Source organism: Eurosta solidaginis, chromosome 2 (genome assembly GCF_040869045.1).
Source record: "Eurosta solidaginis isolate ZX-2024a chromosome 2, ASM4086904v1, whole genome shotgun sequence".
NCBI lineage: Eukaryota > Metazoa > Arthropoda > Insecta > Diptera > Tephritidae > Eurosta > Eurosta solidaginis.
The window spans coordinates 72,823,058-72,847,937 of NC_090320.1; the positions used below are offsets into that span (position 1 = coordinate 72,823,058).

Genomic DNA, 24,880 nt, shown 5'->3' on the forward strand with positions numbered 1-24,880 from the left:
AGGCAAGAAAAGGCGCGCCTTGTTGGACGGCCATAACCGTTAAGACGGTTAAGCGCCAATTAAGTAAGTAAGTAAGTAAGTTTCCTATGTTCGCCTCTGTAGCGTTTCGCGATAGCGGCCATCAATGCTTCGTAACTGTTCCGTTCGTATTCTTGAATAGTCTGTAAGATTTCAGCTGCAGCCCTTTCAATGCCACAAACAGTGTAGCAACTTTATCTTCCGCATTTCAGTTGTTCACCGTTGACGTCTTCTCAAATTGAAGCTTCAATACCTGGAAAGGAACAGAGCCGTTAAAAGATGGCGTTTTTACCTTCGGATTGCTCGCTGGAAAAGCTGGGCGATTTAGTTGCAACTACTCCATACAACCTTTTAACGCTTCTATGTCGGCATCAATTTTGTCCTCGAGCTGTAAAATTCTTGCATCCTGCTCTTCCAGTCTCCCAAAAAAGTTGCGATGATACCTGTTCCGAAATTTGTGTCGATATTTCAGATATACGTGCCTCTTGCCTTTCTTGTTGAGACGCCATATATGTCTCCTGTTCTTCCAATTGTGCTTCAATCTTCGATGTTATTGGTGTCTCCTGCGATTCCAGTTGAGATGACATTTGCGCCAAAATTTCTGAAATGCGTGCCTCCTGTGCTTCCATTTGGGATGTCATATATGTCTACTGTTCTTCCAGTTGCAAAGACACTTTGGACGCTTGTGGAGATATTGCAGCCAATATCATACTCAAGTGCGTGTTCGCCATTGTCTGCGGTGTTTCGTTTTTCTCCTCCATTTTTGTTGTTGTCTCGTCGCTATAAAGATGAAAGACATACTCTTCAACATTGATTCCTTCTTATTCCATTGCCTCTCGTAGTCGTGTTTGTAGCTCGGATTTATTGCCAGTAGTATTTAATCCACGGGCTTCAGGTTGCTGAATTTTGAATTCACTCAACTTGGCCATATCCCTGTTGTCCTCGAAATCTTCGAAATTTATTCAACAATTCCTCTTCTGACACCAATTGTAACGAATTTAGGGAAATCCTGGTTATTATTGCACCTTCTGCTAACGTTCGAATCTCTAAGCTATTGCAGGCTGGCCTTTATTTAGATTACTTCGGGAGTAGTACTTCACAACCAATAACGTTTTTAAATCAAAACTGATTAGTCGTTCCTCAGCTTGCGCTGCTTTTACACACTCGGTTTCCTCGTTTACCCATTTCTCCTAAAGTCTAGTAATTTCGCGAACAGTTGTAGCTCTTGTTTGGTTAGTAGTCCACGCCTCTCCCACAGCTGTTGCTGTTGTTGTAGCAATGCTTCGCCCCACATAACAGCCGCGACCGATCACAAATTGTCATCAATATCCTCTAACGGGAGTCAAAGGAAACTTGCTGTTTCAACAGGGGTGGACCATAATGAAAGGGGATTTAGAGGCGTTGGTTCCACAATTCAATTAAAGAGCTGGTTGGTCTCATGTGGGGACACATTGCAAGCGGGGCATACAAGACCAGAGTGACTTTTCTTTGAGTACTGGATTCACCGGGCAATTCCTGACATAAAGGTCCGATGCCTGTTTGTGGAGTTCACCAAGGACCTGCTTGTGTTTTTTTTTTTGCTTCATACGGCTGCGTTCTCAGGTGCCGTATTTCCTCAAAATACTTACGGAGATGACTCCTTAAGCCCCTAGGCGGTGTTGGCTCATCAATCAGATGTCTGTTTGGATGCGCAGGTTTCTGGGTATTCAACAGGAACTGTTTGGTTAGCATCTCATTTCTCTCCCTGATGGGGAGTATTCTCGCCTCATTATGTATATGGTGTTCTGGGGACATAAGAAGGCAGCCCGTGGCGATTCTGAGAGCAGTATTTTGGCAGGCCTGTACCTTCTTCCAGTGGGTAATTTTTAGGCTTGGCGACCATATGGGTGACGCGTAGCACGTAAACGGCTGGCCAATTGCTTTGTATGTAGTAATGAGCGTTTCTTTATCTTTTCCCCAGGTACTGCCAGCAAGGGATTTGAGGATTTTATTACGGCTCTGGATTTTTGGAACAATTGCGGCTGCGTGCTCACCAAAATGTAGATCCTGATCAAATGTCACACCCAAGATTTTGGGGTGTAGGACAGTCGGTAGCTTAGTGCCATTGACGTGGATGTTCAAAATGGTCGACATTTGGGACGTCCATGTTGTAAATAAGGTCGCGGAAGATTTAGTCGGTGATAATGCCAGGTTTCGCGAGGCGAAAAAACTGGAGAGATCAGGGAGGTAGCCGTTTATTCTGTTGCAGAGCTCATCGATCTGGGGGCCTGGGCCTGTGGCCATTATTGTGCAGTCATCGGCGTATGAAACGACAGTGACTCCTTCTGGTGGTGAAGGTAGCTTAGATATGTAGAAATTAAACAAAATTGGGAATAGGACACCACCCTGTGGCACCCCTTGTTTAATTCTTCTTGGTTTTGATGTTTCGTTTCTAAATTCTTTTAAGACATGGGGGAAGGGTAGACCCTTCCAGGTCTTGCAGTAACGTGCCATGGTTGACCGTATCAAAAGCTTTTGATAGGTCTAGCGCTACGAGTACTGTTCTATGGTGGGGGTTTTGATTTAAACCGCAATTTATCTGGGTGCTGATGGCATTTATCGCGGTTGTGGTGCTATGGAGTTTTCTGAAGCCATGCTGATGACAGGCTAGCTGTAAATTTGCTTGGAAGTAGGGGAGCAAAATGGCTTCAAGCGTCTTTGCTACTGGCGATGGGAGAGATATCGGACGATACGACTCTCCTATGTTAGCTGGTTTCCCAGGCTTTAGTAGCGGGATCACCTTGGCCATCTTCCATTTTTCGGGTATGACAAAGGTGCAAAGAGACAGGTTGAAGACATGTGCTAAGTATTTGAAACCCTCTTTCCCTAGGCTTTTAAGCATCGGCATGGCTATGCCGTCTGGGCCCACTGCTTTGGATGGTTTAGCGTGACCAATGGCATCTTCAACCTCTCTGGCGGTGATGGTAATTGGTGACGCGCTGAATTTATGCTTATGTGCGTATCTGTTGGCCCTCCGTCTATCTTTGTCGGCCGTAGAAAGCATTACATATTGGCGGCAGAAAGCGCTCGCGCATTTTTTCGAAACCGACAGCACTTTATCGCCGAAGCCGATGGAAACTTTGTCATTGTGCTTAGACGGATCCGATATGGACTTTACGGTGGACCAAAGTTTACCCACACCGGCAGAGAGGTTACAACGCTTAGGTGCTCCTCCCATTTCGCCCGCTTGTGTTCATCCACAAGCAATCTGATGCGTTGATTTATATCCCTTATTTGGGGGTCGCCTGGGTCGAGCTGTCTTATAAGGTCACGTTCTCTCGCTAAATTTGCGGCCTACGCCGGGAAGTGGGGCCGAATTTCGGGAATTTTCCCGGCGGGAATGAAACGTGCCGAGGCGGATTCAATGACCTTGCGGAAAGCACGCTCCCCTTGGCGGGCATCAGTCGGAATAGGGAGGGCAGCAAAGAGGTTGTCTGTAAAAGATTTGTATTCCTCCCACTTTCCTTTTTTAAAGTTTATGAAAGTGCGTTTTTCTGTAACGATGAAGTCGGCGGTACGCTCGAACGAAATAAGTATAGGCAGGTGGTCGGATGCCAATGTTACCATCGGCTGCCAGTTGGCGCAGTTTACGACTTCTGCGCTCACGATTGAGATATCCAGCGAACTGTGACAGCTTCCTACCATACGTGTGGGTGCGTCTCCGTTTATTGTGCAGAACGTCGTTTCTTCTATTTGATCCGCCAACATCTCACCCCTACTGTCCGCCCGCAAGTTTGAATGCCATAGATCGTGATGGGCATTAAAGTCGCCTAAGATAATGCGATTGTTGCCAGTGAGTAAGGCGCTAATATTAGGGCGGTATCCACTGGGGCAACAGGTGGCAGGAGGGATGTAGATGTTAATGATTTCTAGGTTTGCATCGCCTGACCGGACAGATAGACCTTGAAGTTCTAAGACATTGTCCCTGCGGTCGATGCCAGGATCAAATATATGATATTGCACAGAATGGTGTATGATAAACGCGAGGCCGCCTCCATTTCCGCCCATGCGATCTTTTCTGTGGACATTATACCCAGAACAGGTTTGCAGTGCAGATCTTGCTGTGAGTTTAGTCTCTTGAATCGCAGCAATGCGGATGTTGTGCCGCTTCATGAAATCGACTATCTCCGTGATCTTCCCAGTTAGTTCATTACAGTTTAACTGCAGAATTCTGAAGTGCATAGGGGAGACGTCGTCACTCTGGGAGTAAGTGACGGGTGACTACGCCTGGGTTGAGGAAGGCCAGGACGCAACTGCTGTTGTGGCGCTGGGACTGGGCGTCCTTGGGCAAGCATTGGGTTACCCGGTAGATTGGGGTTTACGACCTGGCAGCATGGCGCAATGAAACCCGTCGGGGGGTTGCCGTCGCGGAGACCAGAACATCTAGGAAAGTGGCATCGCCCAAGGCAGGAGCAGCAGCCCAGCTGCTCAGCAAGCCACAACTAGTACCCGCTGCAGCTCGGGCGTCGGGGGCAGGGGCTGATGCTCAGCATTACTACCGACTCTACTACGAAGATAGTAGTTATGATTGGTAGCAGGTGTTTCAGTTGTTGACGGACCCGGATTGGATTCGATACCTTCTCGGAGCAAGAGAATATGGAGCAGTCCCGCTGCAAGGAGCTGCTGGGAGGATGACAATTTGTGGGAGGGCCTCAACAAATTAAATGGGGTTACACTGAAATGACAGTCCTTGGTCGGGAAAATCCCGAGTCGCTCCGGTACATATGTGTGTCTGAGATATCTCTTCGTCGCCTTCTACATAAGAGTTGCTGCTTTATTGTAGTTGTGCATTTATTTAGTAGCAGCTTAGTGATGCTAATATTCGTCACAATATTTTAATGCACTCCCATATCAACTAATATGGAGCTTAGTTAAACCTTTATCCTTGCGTAAAGGTATGATAGACTTCAATAAAATTTTGAAGGGGTGGAACTTTATCGTATACTCTTGTACCATTTTGGAACTACTTCGGCACGGTTTCGTAAATATTTCGGATTGGTTGAACTGGCTGTTCCGTCGATTTTAAAGCCGCCTTCGAGAGCACGAAAAAGAGATACCTATATTCCGCAATGCTTATAAGGATATGGAAAATAACGTTAAGCAACACCATCAGCATAGAATTGAGATGAACCTTTCCGAGCCGTTCGAAACTAGACGAGGTTTCAGACAAAGTGCCTATGGCGCAATTTTCTTAACTGAATGCTGGAGAAAATAGTACAAGCTGCAGAACTTAACCGCTCTGAAACAATATAACTGGCTTACTCCAACCTGTAAAAAGAAGCGAAAAGATGGGTTTTATGGTGAATGGGGACAAAACGAAAATCATGCTCTACAAGTCACTTGTCGTACCCGTCCTTCTATATGGGGCAGAAGCATGTACCATGACAACATCAGATGAAGCGGCTATTGAAGTGTTTGAGAGAAGAGTCCTTCGAAAGATATATGGACCTGTACAACGTAGCGGCTACGCTGGCTAGGGCGCCTATGGAAGCAGAGGAAGAGGGCCGGGCCGCACTCCATTGGAAGAATCGGGTCGGGTACCGTCATAATTTCCTCGGTGTGACCAATTAGCGCCAGTTTATCCAGCGACTGACCCGCCTTGCTGGAGGGCCATAAACGTTTAAACGGTTGAGCATAAGGAAATAAGTGATCGCTGCTGTTTTAGTATGGCTAGTCGATATTCCGTTCGAGCCATTTGGTGTGAACAATGAACCTTCTGATATTTTTTACAAAGCATTTAGCTACTTTCTTTAGTTCTGGCAGTATATAACTACCCATAGTGAGAAACATAATATGTGCTAGATCTGGGCATTCGCACAAGTACTGCGCGACTGTTTCTTTGCTGCATATGCTGTTAAAAGGGACCCCCATTCTCTCAACATGCAGACCAAGCGACCGTGTCCCGTGATTGTTGCGGTGATTCTAAAGATTTATTTTCTTGGCCCATTTAGTAGGTCCTCTTGTAGAATAAAGTTGATCCAAAAATGATTAAGAGCCGAACGCTGATGAGTAGCGTTGGATCGCAATTGTTGCAATTGTTCTTTATTGACGAAATTCACTACTTTTTTACAGAAGTTCTTAACCTATGCATATATACATACTTACATTAATATTTACATACTAAAGGTGCATGACTCAATAGTGAGGAATGCTTGTCAGCAAATTATTGATCTACATATTGTCAATATGATTCCCGCTTGAGCAGTTTGGTATGACGCATTAATGCAATAGGTGACTTGTGAAAGCGAACGAACTTATGGTAGTTACCTGGGTCAATGAACGAGCGTTTGTAATGTTAAGCGTGTTTGAAATGGGGTGAATTCCACGCGATACTACACCATCGGCCTTTTAAGTAAGCGTATATAATTTTATGCTTAATTATAGACGGTCACTCTAATGATAGTCAACTTGCTTGGTGTTACCAAACAAATTTTGAATTTTAGTTGTAATTTATGTCATAATGGTAACTTTATATATAAGTAGTGAACTTTTTGCTTATGTGCTTTCTTGTCGTTTTTATTCGCTTGCATTTGCTTTACATACAGCGTCCGTTATGCTAATTTTCGCTTTTTCATAATAAGCTGACTTTGCTATTTTTTTTTCGTATATTTACTATAATGAGTAATTTTGCCTACATTTTTTTTTCTTTGTGCAAAATTTTTGTTTTTTTTTTGTGGTTGAGTGCTTACGATTATGTGTGACAAATCTTTTTTCTATTGTTCTTTTGTTTGTGCTTTTTTTGAAGTATCGTATTTTTTTATTTTTTTTTTTATTTATTTATTTATTATTTAAAGTCGACGACAAACTATGGTCGACTGCATAATATAAAAGATATATAAATATACAACTCAAAAGATAAAATTTAAGATATATCGAGATTTCAACAATGTTATATTACAAACAAAGAAATATTAATGAACATTACTATTTAATTTCAAAATATAATAAGAAATATGATTAGAAATAAGATCTTATGCCGAAATCTTATACTGGCGGAATGCATCAGATTCCGCTCGCATGATTTCGGAATGCAGTGGATTCCAATCTCCCTGTTGGAATGCAACAAGATTCCAATCAGCATGTCATGATAATCCGACAGTGCTAAGAGTAGTGTAATGAGGATACGCCATCACAAGGCATAAAAAAGTAACATGACCTGTGTTGTTGGAATGCACCGGATTCCAATCAGCTCGATGCCTGACCCATAAGATTATACTGCCGAAATGCATACGATTCCGGTCAGTGACTCATGAAAAAGCATGTTTTTTACGTTGTTGGAATGCACCAGATTCCAATCAACACAGTACTGTCTTGTTCCTTCTTAATGATACATGTTGATAAATGTTCCTCCATCCTTAAGCGAGATAGTTCCTGTTTTTTATCGAAGGAATAAAATGCCGGCAAATTAAATTAGCTTGTATCTCTTAAATTAGATAGGCAAGTATTGCATTACGTATAGTGGCAAAAGTACATTCAAGACTGATGCAGCTATACAAGTCATTGTAGTGCGCGCACCAGATAAGGAGAGGATTATTTTTAGCAAAGTTTCGTCGACAAAGGGGTAAATAGAAAGGAACGTAGTGTCTGGATACTCTAGGGGGAACCGCAAAAAACAAACGGCTGAGGAGGTCCTCGGAATCAATTTCTCCAATAATGAGCTTATGGATGAACAATACCCCCAGTAATATTCTCCGATTTTCCAGAGTGGGAAGTTAATAAGAAGAAGTCTACTTCTGTATGGCGGAAGGTGGAGACTTGAGTCCCAATTAAGGCCGCGCAATGCAAATATCAAAAATTGCTTTTGAACTGACTCAAGACGCTTTATATGCTTTTGAGAAACAGGGGACCAAACGCATGAGCAATACTCGAGTATTGGACGAACCAGCGATGTGTAAAGAACCTTAGTGAGGTACGGATCATCGAACTCTTTAGCCCATCTTTTAACAAATCCAAGTAAACCCAACGCTTTGTTGGCTATAGATGAAATATGCATGTTAAAATTCAATTTCGGACCAAAAAGGACACCTAGATCATTTGCAATAGATATACGCTCCAAAGGCGTACCATCTATTACATAAGATTTCAATGCTGGCTTCACTCGGTGAAATGTCATATGTTTACATTTAGAGCAATTTAAAGCTAGTAAATTTGTTGTGCACCAACACTGGAACGAGTCCAAGTCGGCCTGAAGAATATCCAAGGAACTCAAATCGGTAGGACAGTAAGTGTAGCAAAGTTTTACATCATCTGCATACATTATAGTATGGGAATATAATATTGTATGTGGCAAGTCATTAATGAAAAGGGCAAAGAGCAAAGGGCCTAGATGACTTCCCTGGGGTACGCCGGAGGAAACTCCGAACGATTCCGACAGATTGCACTTGAACAGGACTTTTTGGGTCCGGTTAGAAAGATAGCTTTTCAGCCACATTAATAGGTGAAACGGAAAGCCCAGTAAATCAAGCTTATGAATAAGCAACCCATGGTTGACGGTATCAAATGCTTTGCTGAAGTCCGTGTAGATGACATCCGTTTGCTTGTTCGCTAAAACTCCTTCCATAACTATAGAGGTGAATACAAGCAAATTTGTAGTGGTTGACCTTTGACGAATAAAACCGTGTTTGCATGCAGATAAAAGACTAGAACACTGATATTGCAGTTGACTGGTGACAATCTGTTCAAAGACTTTAGGAATGACTGAAAGTTTAGCAATACCCCTGTAGTTTTCAACTTTTGACCTACTACCTTTTTTATGGAGGGATATAATAAAAGACTGTTTCCAAAGTGCCGGGAATAACGCAGATCCCAGAGATAGCTCAAATAATTTTAAAATAGGCTCATACATGTTTTCGGCGCAGTACCTAAGCACGCAACTAGGAACACCGTCCGGTCCCGGAGAAAAGGTGGGTTTCAAAGATTGAAGACTCTGAAGAACAATATTACCATCAATAGCAGGATTCCTAATGTAATTTGAGCTATCTAAGTGATAGGGATATTGACCGGAATGAAAACCACTGGATGGATACGTGGACTTAAAGAACTCAGAAAATAGTTCAGCAACGTCGTCATCAGTGCAAGCTTTTTTACCTCCAAAGGTTAATGAGGAAGGATACCCAGAAGTTTTCCGCTTTGAATTTACGAAACTGTAAAACTTTTTTGGATTTCTAAAAAATTGGGCTTTACAACAACTCAAGTAATTTTTATAACAAAGCTGATTAAGACGGTGAAATTTAGAACGAGCTATTAGATATTTAGAGAGGTCTGCAGATGCTCCAGATTTCTTGAACCTCTTATAAAGCCTAGATTTAATGTTATTAAGTCTGATAAGTTGCCTTGAAAACCAAGGGGCTTATTCGAACATAGGGTATAGCGAGTAGGAATGCAGGTATCAAAGAAGCCATCAAGCGTACTGTAAAATATAGAGATAGCCGAATCGACATCAGTGCAAGCATAGAGATCCGACCAATCATGGGAAGCCAACAGATCATTGAGCATAATGAAATTCGCTTTGTAGAAGCATCTAGATCGGGGACGAGACTGTACTTGAATCCTACGGGGTAGGCTGATATCAAGTGATATCTCTAGCGTAGGGTGAAGAGGGTCTTCTGGAAGGGATAAAGGTGGTATTCGCGTAAGGGCAGTACACACCGAGCATTCCACAAATACTAAATCCAGCATTTTATTTCCACTATTTGGAACATTGTTAATCTGTAAAAGAGATGAGTCTAACAAGCAATTGAGAAACTCATGTTGAGCAGTGGGAGTTAAAAAGTTTGAATCACTTATATTAACCCAACTAACTGTTGGCAAGTTAAAGTCACCAACAACAACAAGTCGATCGTTATCTCCCAACTGCGAATGCAAATCACAGATGGCCGAGCTATGACTAGCATAAACATCCATATCCGAACGAGGTGGTATATACGAACAGCAAACAATTACGCTATAGCTACCGAATGAAAGCCTAACTGCTATGAATTCGATATGAGAGATATTGTCCAGCGAAATCAACTCAGACGATAGGTTAGATTCAATAGCAATAAGGACACCTCCCGCTCTAGAGATGCGATCACGCCGATAAACAGCATATTTATTTGAAAAAACCTCAGAATTGTAATTATCAGGCTTTAGCCAGGTCTCCGTAAAAGCTACAACTTGTGCAGAAAAGTTGAAAGAATTAAGGAAGAATGGAACAAGTTTTGATCGTAAACCACGAACATTTTGGTAATTAATGAGAAGACGGGACAGATCAGCAATTACCTTTGTGTTGTTATTACTGTGTTCGTCATACCGTTTTTTGGCTGTAATAAAACAGGTTCGGCCCTCGCCACAGTATGCTTGGGCCAAAAAGAGGAATCAAGTATCTTATCGAAATATTCATCTGAAAGGGATATTTTAAATGAGGAGATATCTCTCTCATATTTAAAGTTAAATTTATACACATTGATGTTACTAGTGGATGCAACACCAAGTTTAGAGCAAACGTAATGAGCAATGTCATTTTCGGTACGCGAGGCGTGTAATCGGGACATAAATATAGCCCTACGAGGTGGCACGGCAGTCACCTGCAAAGGAGTAGTGGATAGCGCACCAGAGAGCTGGGAAGGTGCGGCCGTTATAGCGTTGGTTATCGAGCCCGTACTATTTTTTTCAGGTACACTTGTATCGCTAGCAACAACCCCAGTATCGGTAACTGTTATTGTTGGAGCTAAAGATACCGGTGGAGGTGTAGGATGAATTGGGGAGTCCAGCGAAATCAACATTGGTGACGTAGAACAAACAGCCGCAAAGGTACCACTATTAGTTCGTGCATCGTTTAATTTGCCAGAGATCGTCTCACTGGAAGTCTCGACACAACCTTGTGGAGATTCTTGTGGAGATTCCTGATCTGCATTGTTCATAACGTCTTTGGTAAGCCTGTTCGTATCAGTCAACGCGGTTGAAGGGACATTCGTAGGAGGACAGCTTTGCCCCTGACTCGAAGACAAGTTGGAGTCATTGTTGGGCATACATTTCTTACGTTTTGGGGATTCAGATATCACTTTCAATTTTTTAAAGTGAGCCTCCATCGTTTTGAATCTTTCGTTAAGGTCACGAAACCCAATAAAAATGTTGTTGAACTCTTTCTGAGTTTGCTTCATAAAAGCTCGCATGTCATTTTCTACGGAACGACAATCATGACATGTCCAGTTCAGTCCAATTTTGCTGGATATTAGGTCAACCACCCGACCACCTATGTGAGAGAAACCGGCACAGATAACATGAGCCATATTATCACAGAGCCAACAACAAACATAAGTATCACCACGGGAAATTTTCTTTTGATTGGTGCACTTCTTGACACAGCAATCCAACATAATTGCAAAGTTAAACAAACCCAAAAGAAAAATAGGCAAAAGAAACTATGAGTATAGGATAAATTGAACAGCTGTTCAAAAATTATGGGCGACAGTTATTTTGGAGCACTGGATGCAAATCGCAAGACAGCGTATAGCTAGCAGCGAACACAACACAAAGCAAAAAGGGCACACAATGACTTGCTAATAGCAGCTACCAACAAAAAGGTATGCAGTTATCACAATTTTTTGTGAAAATCTATGATATATGAACACACAGACTGAATGTTTAAATTGCACAAAAAGCCACTATGTATATTGCACTGTGTAAAGATTTAATACCAAGTTAAACTTATAAACTGTTTTCTATTATATGAATAAATATTTATAAATGATAAAACTTGTTTACAAAATAAAAAGAATAACAATTCGAAGAGCGATCAAAAACACGTCCGCGCACGGCAAGGTTACCAGATTATACATGTACATTGGTATGGTTATGTGGTTGTGGTTATGAGAAATGTTTTGTATTAACCCTATACACATAACCTTGTAAGCTGCCCTTTTAAACATAACCATTCGTCATTTCGACGAGCTATTATTCGCGATATATAAAATCGGGTGAAAATATATATTTCTGAAAGTTTTAGCACGCAGCTATATTAACGAAGTATATGTTAAGTAGAACACACAATAAATTAAATTTTTTGTTAGTATATTTTTTTATAATCTACGTTTTTATAAAACGCTCTCTTTTGAGATCATTGTGAGATAACATACTTATAAAATCTAAAAAAAACCCAACAAAAACAGCCTCTTCTTTGGCGATATTTAACTATATTCTATTATTAATATGAAAAAAAAAATTCATTCCAAATTTTTTGAAGCACATTGTGTGCATAAGTCGATTTTGTGTTCACCACAAATTGCAACATTGCATTTCGAGCATGATGACTTTGTCATACGTCTCTTTTTATATGAGCAGAGATTACAGATTCTTCTCTTATTGGAATTGGGTACTTCTACTGGCTGAAACTCATTGCTGGTTGATGGCAGACTTTCATCGTGAACTTTGAGCCCATTTCCTTTTAATACATGTAGAATATCGTCTTTTACATTCCGTGGCATTGTGCGACACTCTAATCGGGTTTTGAGCCAAAGTTCTACAAGTTTTGAATGTAGCTGCTTCATGAACTCACGCCGGGTAATTATTGATTGTCCCAGTACAGAAGCCTTATGGCAATAAAGTATGTAGCTGTTGATACAAGATATATTTATCATACTATAAAAGACACTCATTGGCCATCGATTGGTTTTTCTTTTGCATGACATTACTGAGCACATTTCTAACGTGTCTACTCCAACTTTAGTACTATTATAAAACTCGACCATAGACGGCTTTTTTGTTTCCGGATTCACCGATCCCTCTTCATCGCAATATGATAATAGGTAAACCATTTTAGAGGGTTTAGGTTTGTATGACTGTAGAGTAAGTGGGCCATCGTAACAAAACATCGATGTATTGATATTTCTCAACCGATTATTTTTCATTTCTTCTGGGATTTCTTCTAGTCGATTTCGCTAGTCGTATTGACGTAAACCAGTTATCAATGGTAACATTTCTGTTTGAGCCATGTATATTACGAGTAAGTTCTTTGACGAAATACTCTCCTAAAGGCAGCCCTCCAGTATCTGTTTCTTTTCCAAGATATGGCATAGTATCAATCATATATCTAGTAACACTGTAACACATCATAACCAATTTAACGCCATATTTTGCCGGCTTATTCGAAATATACATCCGAAATTTACATCTCCCACGAAACGCTAATAATTGCTCATCAATTCTGACATTTGTTCCAGGCATATAGTTTTGACGGCACTGAGCCATGAGTAATTCCCAAATGTCCTCAAAACGTAGACAGCAAAGAAGAAAGTCGCATCTCTTTTTACTCATGAACGATATATATCTAGTCCCAGAATACTCTATATTGAACAATTCGTTGAGTGTCAAATAATTATCTTTCAACGCTGCAGTTAATACTACAATACCAATCAGAGCTCTTATCTCAAATTTGCTAGTTTCACTCTGTGAAAATTTAGCTTGCTCATAGTTTTCTTTCCTGATTGTAATCTCCGAGTTTGTCCACTTCACAATTTCTTTTAACATTTGATCAGTCATAAAATGCTCAAATAATGCAAGTGGATCAGTTATATTTTTGATAGAACGGGCAGGTCCTCTAGCAACACGTACAATATTAATTGAAGATGTTCTTTTTGAGCTACTCCCTTTACTTGTAGCCCAAGTATGTCGTGAGCGACTACGAATGTTACTTCTTGAAAAGCTTACAATACATGGATTGTTGTTTGAAAGTTGAACTGAAGGAGAACGCGACTCTAGTGAACGGTCCAGCGAAACAAGAAAAGATTGATCTTGTGTATTTAGGGAGTTATCCACACTATCAGAATAATCGTCTACGTGATCGCTTTCTACATCATCAAGCTCCACATTATCTTCAAGTTCGCTGCCAGACGAGTCATCCAACACACTGGCATCTTCCTCCTCCAATAAGAATCGAAGAATAGATTCCTCAGATAACACTCCTCTTGACGGCATTAAAAAAACTACACCAAATAAAAATACTAAACTGTCACAAAATCTACACAATTGTAAAAAAAAAGTACACAAATACTAACCATTCTCAACCAATCTCAAAAAACTATCCAACTACGCGCCTCACACGTACGCTTCTCAAGAGAGCTCAATGAATACTGAGTTGACAAGTAAAGGTATGGCGATCATCCTGCATATTAAAAAGTTACAACGATATTTCTATCTTCTGGTCGACGATTCGACGAAGGTTAGGTGTATAGCGTTAAGTGTTTTTTTATTTATTTACTTATTTGACTTATTACACAGTCGGCTTTAAATGTGGGCACCCACCTAAAATCCGCTTGTCTTCTAGAAATTATTTTCTAATAATTGTATACAAATATGAAGCTGAGAAAAAAAAAGTTTGTTTTCAATTGCTTAGATACAAATTATTATTAAATAACTGAGTAAATTGGAATATTTATAGTGTGATTTTCTTGGTTTTTTGTTACTAGCGAATGTTCTATGCTGTTTTAAACCTATTATATGTGTAGGTTACTATTTCTATTCTACTGGGGGTTGAAGTAGAAATATATTTGCTTCTTTTAATTTTCTGACCATTTTTTAATTATTTGAATGTTTACAGGCTTTCCTGATCTTTTCGATTTGAAACGAAAACACTAAAAACTTTAGTTTTCCTCCATTTTTACCCAACGTTTCGCCAAACTCCTTGGCATCATCAGGGGTTAAATATTTATTCTGCACCGAAAAATGATAGAAAAAATTAATTTTGACATGTTTTATCACTATAACAAACATTTGTTTGACAAAAAATTACATACAAAGAAATAATTTAATACATATCTATAAAATGACAAAACAAAGTGATTATAAACTAAAAAAGATTTATCGGTACCACCATCTTTAGGTACACTTGTCGTACTGAGTGTCATAAGCATGCCAAATAGCTAGCAGCAATAAATTTTGTGTCCTCTTTTTTGTTCATTGTCCTCTCCCTTTTTTGTAATATGTGTAGACTTTCCAACGTGAATCTCGTTCTTTCCCTCTTTTCTATATCTATTATTTTCGCGTTCTTTATATCAGATGTGTGTCCATGTGATAATACGTGATGAGCAAGAGCTGTGCTGGTCTTGTTCTTCTTAATGTCAGCGTCGTGCTCTGCCAATCGGGTTCCTAGTGCTCTTTTTGTTGTTCCAACGTAGATTTTGTCACAGTTCTCATTGTCTCTCCCCGTGCATTGAATCTCGTATACTACGTTGTTTTGTTGTAGGGGTTCTATGGGGCTTTTTGTTCGTGTAAAAATAGTTGTAAGTGTGCTGTTGGATTTGTAGGCGAGGGATATATTTCGTTTTTGTTTCTTCATGTTATGGTTGAAGTTTTCAGTAAACTTGGGTATGTATGTGTCACTGTGGTATTGCTTTGTCTCCGTTGCGATCTCTGTTGATGCTTTATTTCGTTTTCTATTTCCTTCTGATAGCTCTTGTTTTATTAGTGATGTAATTAGGTGACTCGGGTAATTGTTATTGGTGAGTATGGAATGTATTTTGGTTTTATTTTTTTCCCAGAATTTTTGGTGGCTTATCGTAAATATTTTGTGTATTCAATTTTTCGCGGTATTTATTTTATATTTTTTGGGTTGTGATGATATGAAATTTATAATACGTCCGGAGGCGATGGATTTGGAGTACCAGTCAAGTATGAGTTTGGAATTTTTCCTGTGGATAAGAACATCCAAAAAGGGTATAACCGAATTTTCCTATTTTTCCATGGTAAATTGCAGCTTATTATGGTACTTATTTAGCGTGCTCAGAATAATATCCAGGTCGTTTCGTTTGACAATCGCAAAAAAGTCATCCACGTACTTTACTATGAATTTCATCTCTATGTTGTGAAGTTGTTTTAGTTCGGAGATGGTATTTTCCAGTAAATCATCCATTATTATATCTGCTATGGTTGGAGAAAGTGGGTTTCCCATTGGCATTCCATAGCTTTGTCATCGTAGATAAAGTAATTGTTGTCGTTCAGACAGAAATTCAAAAGTTTAAGGAACTTGTTTTTTGGGATGTTCGATTGCAGTTTGTTAAATTTGGTCATAATGGTTTTTATGGCTAAGTACGTTGATATGTTAGTAAATAGCGATACCACATCGAATGACACTAGTATCTCGTCTTCAATAATATTTATGTTTTTCAATTTATCTTTTAGTATGTAGGAGTTTTTAATGTTGTATTCGTCCGAAGTTAAATTATTTAATATTTGACCAATGTATTTTGATAACCCGTAACATGGGACGCTGACAGATGATGCTATTGGACGTAAAGGAAGGTTTGGTTTATGGGTTTTTGTAGACCGTAGAGTCTAGGCGCCGTGGCTGCGGTGCAGGTTAGTTGCCTTTTCTCTTTGAAAGTTATTATTTTGTTTTTGTAAAGATCGTCGACTAGTTGGTTATTCTGTTTTTGTAGTGTGTGTGTTGGGTCATTTCTCGATGTTTTATACGTGTTTTTGTCTTCAAGTAACATTTCCATTTTGTGTTTGTAGTCAGTTTTGTACATTGCCACTGTCTTATTTCCTTTATCCGAGTTTGTAATAATGATGCTATCTTTGTGTTTCTTTAGAAATTTGGTAGTTTTTCTGTACGCTTCTAAGATAAATTTGTCCGTTGGGTTATGCTTAGTGTGTCGTTTGTATTGCATTATTCTGTTACTGAGCTTGGTTCTTTCGATTTCTTTCTCTCTCTCATCTTCTATTTGCTGTATGATCTGCTCCATTTCAGCAATAATCTTCAAAGGTTTGAAGCTAGTGTTTGTTGTAGGTAGTGTAAAATTTCTACCGAGAGAGAGTAACCATTTTACTTCCTCGGAAAGTGTATTTTCGTCTTGTTAACAAACCTATCGCTGTTCACTTTAATTCCAAGTTTAGTTAGTTGTGTTTGTTTAAGCCTCTCCAACTTTGATGTTTGTGTTGCTTCTCGTTCGTTTGCAATTCTTTGGTTTATTAGTGCTTGGTTGTAAACGACGGAGTTGAAATCAAAATCACTCAGAATTCGCTTCAGTTTTCGTTCTGTATACAGAATATGGTCTTTTGTAGATTTTATGTTGATGTTTGTTTGTGTTATCTCTATGTTAAGGATTTTCTTGAGAAATAAACGTTTCTCCTTTTCTAATTGATTTTGTATATTTTTCGTTGTTTTTTTTATAGCTATGCGCTTTGTTGAGTTTGTCAAGTAGTCGGGTATTAAGTCGTATCGTCTGCATTCCAATAAGAAATTTAGTTGCGATGTCTGTTGAGTTAGCTTTTGTTTTTGTTTGCTGTGATCTTTCAGCGTTATGCAAATAGCTTCTCCGTACTTGTGTTTCATATGTCCATAAAAATTCTTCATGGTTGTGTTTGTATTTTTGTTGGTGCAATAAAATAAAGATAAATGCGATTGTATATCGGCAGGCCTTCCGAATAAATTTGCTTCTTTTAATTTTCTGACCAGTTTTTAATTATTTGAATGTTTATAGGCTTTCCTGATCTTTTCGATTTGAAACGAAAACGCTAAAAACTTTAGTTTTCCTCCATTTTTACCCAACGTTTCGCCAAACTCCTTGGCATCATCAGGGGTTAAATATTTATTCTGCAACGAAAAATGATAGAAAAAATTAATTTTGACATGTTTTATCACTATAACAAACATTTATTTGACAAAAACTTACATACAAAGAAATAATTTAATACATATCTATAAAATCACAAAACAAAGTGATTATAAACTAAAAAAGATTTATCGGTACCACCATCTTTAGGTACACAAAGCTATGGAATGCCAATGGGAAACCCACTTTCTCCAACCATAGCAGATATAATAATGGATGATTTACTGGAAAATACCATCTCCGAACTAAAACAACTTCACAACATAGAGATGAAATTCATAGTAAAGTACGTGGATGACTTTTTTGCGATTGTCAAACGAAACGACCTGGATATTATTCTGAGCACGCTAAATAAGTACCATAATAAGCTGCCAGTTACCATGGAAAAAGAGGAAAATTCGGTTATACCCTTTTTGGATGTTCTTATCCACAGGAAAAATTCCAAACTCATACTTGACTGGTACTCCAAATCCATCGCCTCCGGACGTATTATAAATTTCATATCATCACAACCCAAAAAATATAAAATAAATGCAGCGAAAAATTTAATACACAAAATATTTACGATAAGCCACCAAAAATTCTGGGAAAAAAACAAAACCAAAATACATTCCATACTCACCAATAACAATTACCCGAGTCACCTAATTACATCACTAATAAAACAAGAGCTATCAGAAGGAAATAGAAATCGAAATAAAGCATCAACAGAGATCGCAACGGAGACAAAGCAATACCACAGTGTCACATACATACCCAAGTTTACTGAAAACTTCAACCATAACATGAAGAAACAAAAACGAAATATATCCCTCGCCTACAAATCCAACAGCACACTTTCAACTATTTTTACACGAACAAAAAGCCCCATAGAACCCCTACAACAAAACAACGTAGTATACTAGATTCAATGCACGGGGAGAGACAATGAGAACTGTGGCAATATCTACGTTGGAACAACAAAAAGAGCACTAGGAACCCGATTGGCAGAGCACGACGCTGACATTAAGAAGAACAAGACCAGCACAGCTCTTGCTCATCACGTATTATCACATGGACACACAGCTGATATAAAGAACGCGAAAATAATAGACATAGAAAAGAGGGAAAGAACGAGATTCACGTTGGAAAGTCTACACATATTACAAAAAAGGGAGAGGACAATGAACAAAAAAGAGGACACAAAATTTATTGCTGCTAGCTATTTGGCATGCTTATGACACTCAGTACGACAAGTGTACCTAAAGATGGTGGTACCGATAAATCTTTTTTAGTTTATAATCACTTTGTTTTGTGATTTTATAGATATGTATTAAATTATTTCTTTGTATGTAAGTTTTTGTCAAACAAATGTTTGTTATAGTGATAAAACATGTCAAAATTAATTTTTTCTATCATTTTTCGGTGCAGAATAAATATTTAACCCCTGATGATGCCAAGGAGTTTGGCGAAACGTTGGGTAAAAATGGAGGAAAACTAAAGTTTTTAGTGTTAGTAGAAATATATATATATTTTTTTTTATTGGTATTTCCTATTTTATTCTACCTGAGTTAAAGTAAAAAAATATTTTTCCTAAAATTATGATCTTTCTAAAAACTCACACTTAACTCTATTGGTGGTTTAAGTAAAGTATATTATTTTTTTCTTTTCTGCTTTCTTATAACCTTTTGAATTGTGAGGTTTTCTTAATGAGACTCAGGTGCCTAAATATTTATATTTATTTATAATAACAAAAGGTGATTTATTTTTGTATTAACAACGACTTCCATTGTTTGGACACATAAAGTAGGAAGCCTGTTACTCCAAAAAATTATTTTGGGGTTGTGATTGATGGAAGAGCATAGTAGTTTTAACTAACGGGTAAACGGAAGGTACAGCGGATGCAAAAATTTTTCATATCTTTAAGTGTTCTTTTTATGTTTTCGATATTTTCATATATTCCAGCAATTTCTTTGATCTTATTTGTCATGCGATTTCTGCGGCGGCCACCAAGACAGAATCGTCATGACTTTTATGAAGAATTATTTTTATTTTTATACCGGGATTGTCACATGCAGAACCTTTTTGGGTTTGTGCAATTACTTGATCTTAGAGAGCTTGGGTACAAATTATTATTTTATAAATTCGCCTACTGCAGTAAATATTCAATTCGTAACCACCAATTTGTCCCTCAGGACAACTGTGTTCTTCCTTATAAATTTCAAGTCCTGGATTGCCGGCTTATTTCAGCCTGGTCGAATATTGTCCTAAGTCAATAACTTCCTCAACAATCAGGTTGCTTGAAAATTTTCTACGCTACCATTTTCTATCCTAAGATGAAAACGAGCGCGACTAGTCTTTTGTTGCAAATTTATATAGCCCTTTAATATATGTATATATATATATGTTCTCTTTGTGACTTTTTCTTCATGCTTGTTGTTATGGGCTGGTTTTTATTTTTATTTTTTATTTTTTGCGGCCACCGTGGTGTGATGGTAGCGTGCTCCGCCTATCACACCATATGCCCTGGGTTCAACTCCCGGGCAAAGCAACATCAAAATTTTATAAATAAGATTTTTCAATTAGAAGAAAATTTTTCTAAGCGGGGTCGCCCCTCGGCAGTGTCTGGCAAGCGCTCCGATTGTATTTCTGCCATGAAAAGCTCTCAGTGAAAACTCATCTGCCTTGCAGATGCCGTTCGGAGTCGGCATAAAACATGTAGGTCCCGTCCGGCCAATTTGTAGGGAAAAATCAAGAGGAGCACGACGCAAATTGGAAGAGAAGGTCGGCCTTAGATCTCTTCGGAGGTTATCGCGCCTTACATTTATTATTTTTTTTTTATATCTCCACTGGCACGGAGTTTTCTTTTTTCGAGTATAATTTGAAAGAATTATTCTTTTTGGTATACATTTTCTACCGTGCTAGCCTTCGTGGTTGGTATTTCCATGTGAACTACTGTGAGTTTTTGCAATTGCTTTCTGATTATCTTTGTTTTTAAAGATATCAGGAGCATTCATAGGAATTATGCAAATTCTTGATTTGCCGTTGAATTTAGGCGTGGCTTATAAAGCTGAATTTACTGTCAATTGCGACATTTGAAGGTTACTTTTACTTGACTTGTTTATTGCTCTTCCTTAGCTTTGAGATTTGTTTTAAAATAGTAGGGTGTAAGTTTAACAATAGAATTCCTTAGATACGAGCTTGAACGGGTTTTAATTGCCTATATTTTAATTTCATATAACTTTTGAGTATCATGGCTATTGCAATGATCAATAGCCCGATTACGCAGATTAAAACTGCTAACCAAACATCTTAAACGTTTGGCGAATTATTCGTATCTATTTCGGTTGGTGGTTCATATTTTACTACTCTATTTTCCGTTGATTCCAAGTTTTCCTTCCCTAATTCATAACCGGCTATCGCTATCATGATGCCTTGAGCTATCTTAGTCCACCAAGCCATTTTGAACCTTCTGTGGTTACTTTCCTGTTCCATTGAAAATAAGGGGTAAATTGCAATTTTAATAAAATTTCTTTGATTTTATTCTTTATCTTAAATATTCCAGTTTATTTATAAGCTTCGTATTATAGAATTGTAAATCTAAAATTTTTAAATAAAAAATATTTTTATTTGAGTTAAAAGGATTTTAACATTTCGAAAAAAAAATTTTATAATCTACAAGCTTAGTATAGTTTATTTTCTTTCATAGTAAAAAAAAGTTTCAACGCTATTACAATTTAATTTTAAGCTCTCTCGGGGAATACCATTCGAATCATTCTCACGGTCTCTTCTTCCCTGGTTGTGGGATTTTTTACATCCTCAATTGTGGGTTCCCTATTCATGCCTATCTTTTTCCAAAATGGTTTTAACCATTTTAATTCCTTTTCGTAATCTACTGTTCCTGCGTCTAAAATTACTTTGTCTTCCCACTCAATGGGGTGTTTAAAATATTTTTCCGACATTCCAATTTACTTGTTTAATTCAACAATCACTCTATAATTTAAATTTTGGATTTTAATTTATTTTCTTTTACATTTAATTAATTCTGTTCATTCTAAAATCTCCTACTATTTAAAAAAAATTCTAAGCAAAAATGGAATTTTTGCTAATGGTTAAGCGTCGCAGGGCCGCTCAATTTATTCTAGAAATTTAAAAATATACGTATAAAAGATTAATTGTTTCCGCTTGCTGCTGGTCCTTGTGCCATATAAAAGGTTTCTTTATTTGCTGTTCCTCTACTGATGATCTTTATTTGCTAACGTATCTCCTTTTTATTCCACTTGAATTATGCCGGCTCGTTGCCAGTGGGTAATGCTGATCTTCTTCACCTTGAGATTTGTTAAAAAATCGCACGAAAAGGCTCCATTTGTTGAAATTACAATTTCTGCTGTTGCCAAATATTAGTACCATTTATATTGTTTAAATGTCCTGGATTGTTGCGAAGGCTGACTTTGTCCACCAGTATGAATACTCGCTTAAATTTGAGCGTTTATGTCAATAGAATTTTTCTTTTTTGCCTTACTGGTAAGGAATCCTGAATTTTACTTTTTCACTTTTAGGCTTGGGGGAATTTCCAGTCAGTTAGATTATTTTGGCAGTTTTGCCGATATTAATCTAAACTGGCAGGATCGCCATGTAGAATAAAGTTGAACAAAAATGAGTTAAGAGCCGAACGCTGATGAGTAGCGTTGGATCGCAATTGTTGCAATTGTTCTTTATTGACAAAATTCATTACTATTTATACAGAAGTTCTTAACCTATGCATATATACATACTTACATTAATATTTACATACTAAAGGTGCATGACTCAATAGTGAGGAATGCTTGTCAGCAAATTATTGACCTACATGTTGTCAATATGATTCCCGCTTGAGCAGTTTGGTATGACGCATTAATGCATTAGGTGACTTGTGAAAGCGAACGAACTTATGGTAGTTACCTGGGTCAATGAACGAGCGTTTGTAATGTTAATCGTGATTGAAATGGGGTGAACTCCACGCGATACTACACTCTGTTCCCTAGTTTGCTTAGTTATCTTGCAGGTGTTCTAGGAGTATCAGTTGGAGATTGCTTGCTCCTTGAAATTTCTATGTATGTTTCATTTGATTGATGTAAGTGGATGATGCGTCTCCACCGCCTCCGCTGTCTCTAGCAATGCCACTGCGCCCTTGCAAGTCCGTCTACGTGCTCGTTGCCCTCGATGCTTCTGTGGCCAGGTACCCATATAGGAGTTATGTTTGCGAAGTTAACTGCGGCTTGAGGCAACCTCTTGCAACTGCTGACGTGAGAGGGGATTTAAGTGCTATGAGCTCTGCTTGGCTCTCTAAGTTAATGCACACACATGGCACAATATCCATGCTCACAGTTGACGGGACTTTATAATTTTATCTTATGACATTTTTTTTATGTCGGTAAATTTTCGGTGAACCTTCTTCAGACTTTCTTAATAACTTTTGAACCAATCGGGTTAACAAAAAATGCTTCTCTTCATAATGCAATTATAAAGGTGATGTCAACAACATAACCTCATTTTTTTGGCAGCTCTATTTGCCAGTCAACGTCAACGGGATGAGAACACCTGAATATGCATTTCATCATGCTTCCCTTATTCTTCAGGCAACAATAAACACCCTCTCAAAAATTTTCATGTGGAAGAAGGAGCGGAGGTAAGTATGTTGGTTTTTTTTTCTAATCAGTCTAATCCATTTTTGTATGTACGTACTTTCAGTAAACGCTTTTTATTTTCGCAAGTTTTAAGCAGCTGTTAGTGGAATTAGTTTTACGTCAAGGAGTAAAAAATTGGTTGAAAGCTCGTGAACTAAATCGCGTAAGCAAACTTGATGCATACATCTAAAAGTAGGTGTCAGTTAAAACAGGATCCATTAAATACTTTCTCACTATATGTTCTGCTTTAATTTGTCTGCAATGCACCAAATCTTGTATGGCAAAATATTTACACACACATTTTATTTCACACAATCGGCATTGCCTGTTTTATAAATTCAAAGCTGAAACAACTCTGCAGCGAAAATGGAAGATAGTCACGCACTGCACCAGTTGCACACTAGAGGTTTAATAACTACCTCCGTACTGGTGCTAATCTAATGCGGGGGAGTTGGCAGCCACACTTCTGCAAACAGTGCTAAAGTCTAAACGATATATATTTAATTTAATCAATAAAGGAATGCGACTATGTCAGGACTATCTACGACTGAACAACTTCAGAAAGCGTTCTAAAGATATACACAGGGGGGTAATTGTCATATAATATCTTTTAATGGGATAGTTCTGCGCTAGTGCGGAACTAATGCTAATCGTTACAGTATAGTTACGCGTTCGCGTGGTGGTATTCAAGCATTCAAATGAAACAAGTAAGGAAGGCTAAGTTCGGGTGTAACCGAACATTACAAGTTAACACAAGCTAATGCTTCTCAATAATTCTGTCCGCGCATGGCCTGTGTCAGCGAATATCCATTCTCACGCTGACGGATAGCCACAACGATTGCGTAACATGAGCAGTGCTATGAAACAACAATTTGCGCGCAAGGCCTGTATCAGCGAATATCAGTTAACACAAGCGAATGCTTCTCAATAATTCTGTCCGCGCATGGCCTGTGTCAGCGAATATCCATTCTCACGCTGACGGATAAGCCACAACGATTGTATAACATGAGCAGTACTATGAAACAGCAATTTGGCCTGTGTCAGCGAATATCCATTCTCACGCTAGCAGGTGCAGCTCAACGCTGACAGCGATTAAGAACGCAAGCGTCTGTGTCGCTTTGGCTGCCTTCAAGACTAAGGTGCAGGGTTTTTAAGTAGGCACTTTAGAATGTAAGTTCAGTTAGTTTTTGGCATGACAATAATAAAACGTATTATTGTAATAAACTCTAAATTGCAAATGACTTTTAATGGATTACCATGAAACGGTAAAACTGGCGCTCAACAACGGGAGAAAAAACGGATAACACCAAGCAGCAGTATCAACAAACATTTTTATCATTTTTATTTTAAATTAAGTGGAGCAGAAAACAAAACCAAGCATAAGATGAAGAGAGTATTACCAATAGTTGTAAAACAGATGTAAGTAGAGTGTTGCCAAACAAAGAAATCTGTGTCAATGTTTATAGTGTTATCAATGTTTATAAACAAAAAACTTGTGTTTATTAAAATTTTTTTTTTTAAATACGACCCTCTAAAAAAAAAAAAAATAAAAATGAAATTTTCTTTTAAAGCATCAAATTATCTGTAAAT

The 24,880-nt window shown here is 38.4% G+C and overlaps 1 protein-coding gene across 4 annotated transcripts in view; it reads left to right on the top strand.

The window, feature by feature from the left end:
• LOC137242194 (beta-1,3-glucosyltransferase) overlaps window positions 1–23,468 on the top strand; it is a 220,829-nt gene extending 197,361 nt beyond the window's left edge. For all 4 annotated transcript variants that reach the window (XM_067769563.1, XM_067769561.1, XM_067769562.1 and 1 more), the window contains exons 9-10: window positions 23,168–23,292; window positions 23,355–23,468. In XM_067769563.1, coding sequence (XP_067625664.1) covers window positions 23,168–23,292; window positions 23,355–23,394 — 165 coding nt within the window. In that variant the 3' untranslated portion in view covers window positions 23,395–23,468. The remainder of the gene's footprint in view (window positions 1–23,167; window positions 23,293–23,354) is intronic.
• Window positions 23,469–24,880: the final 1,412 nt, after the last annotated feature.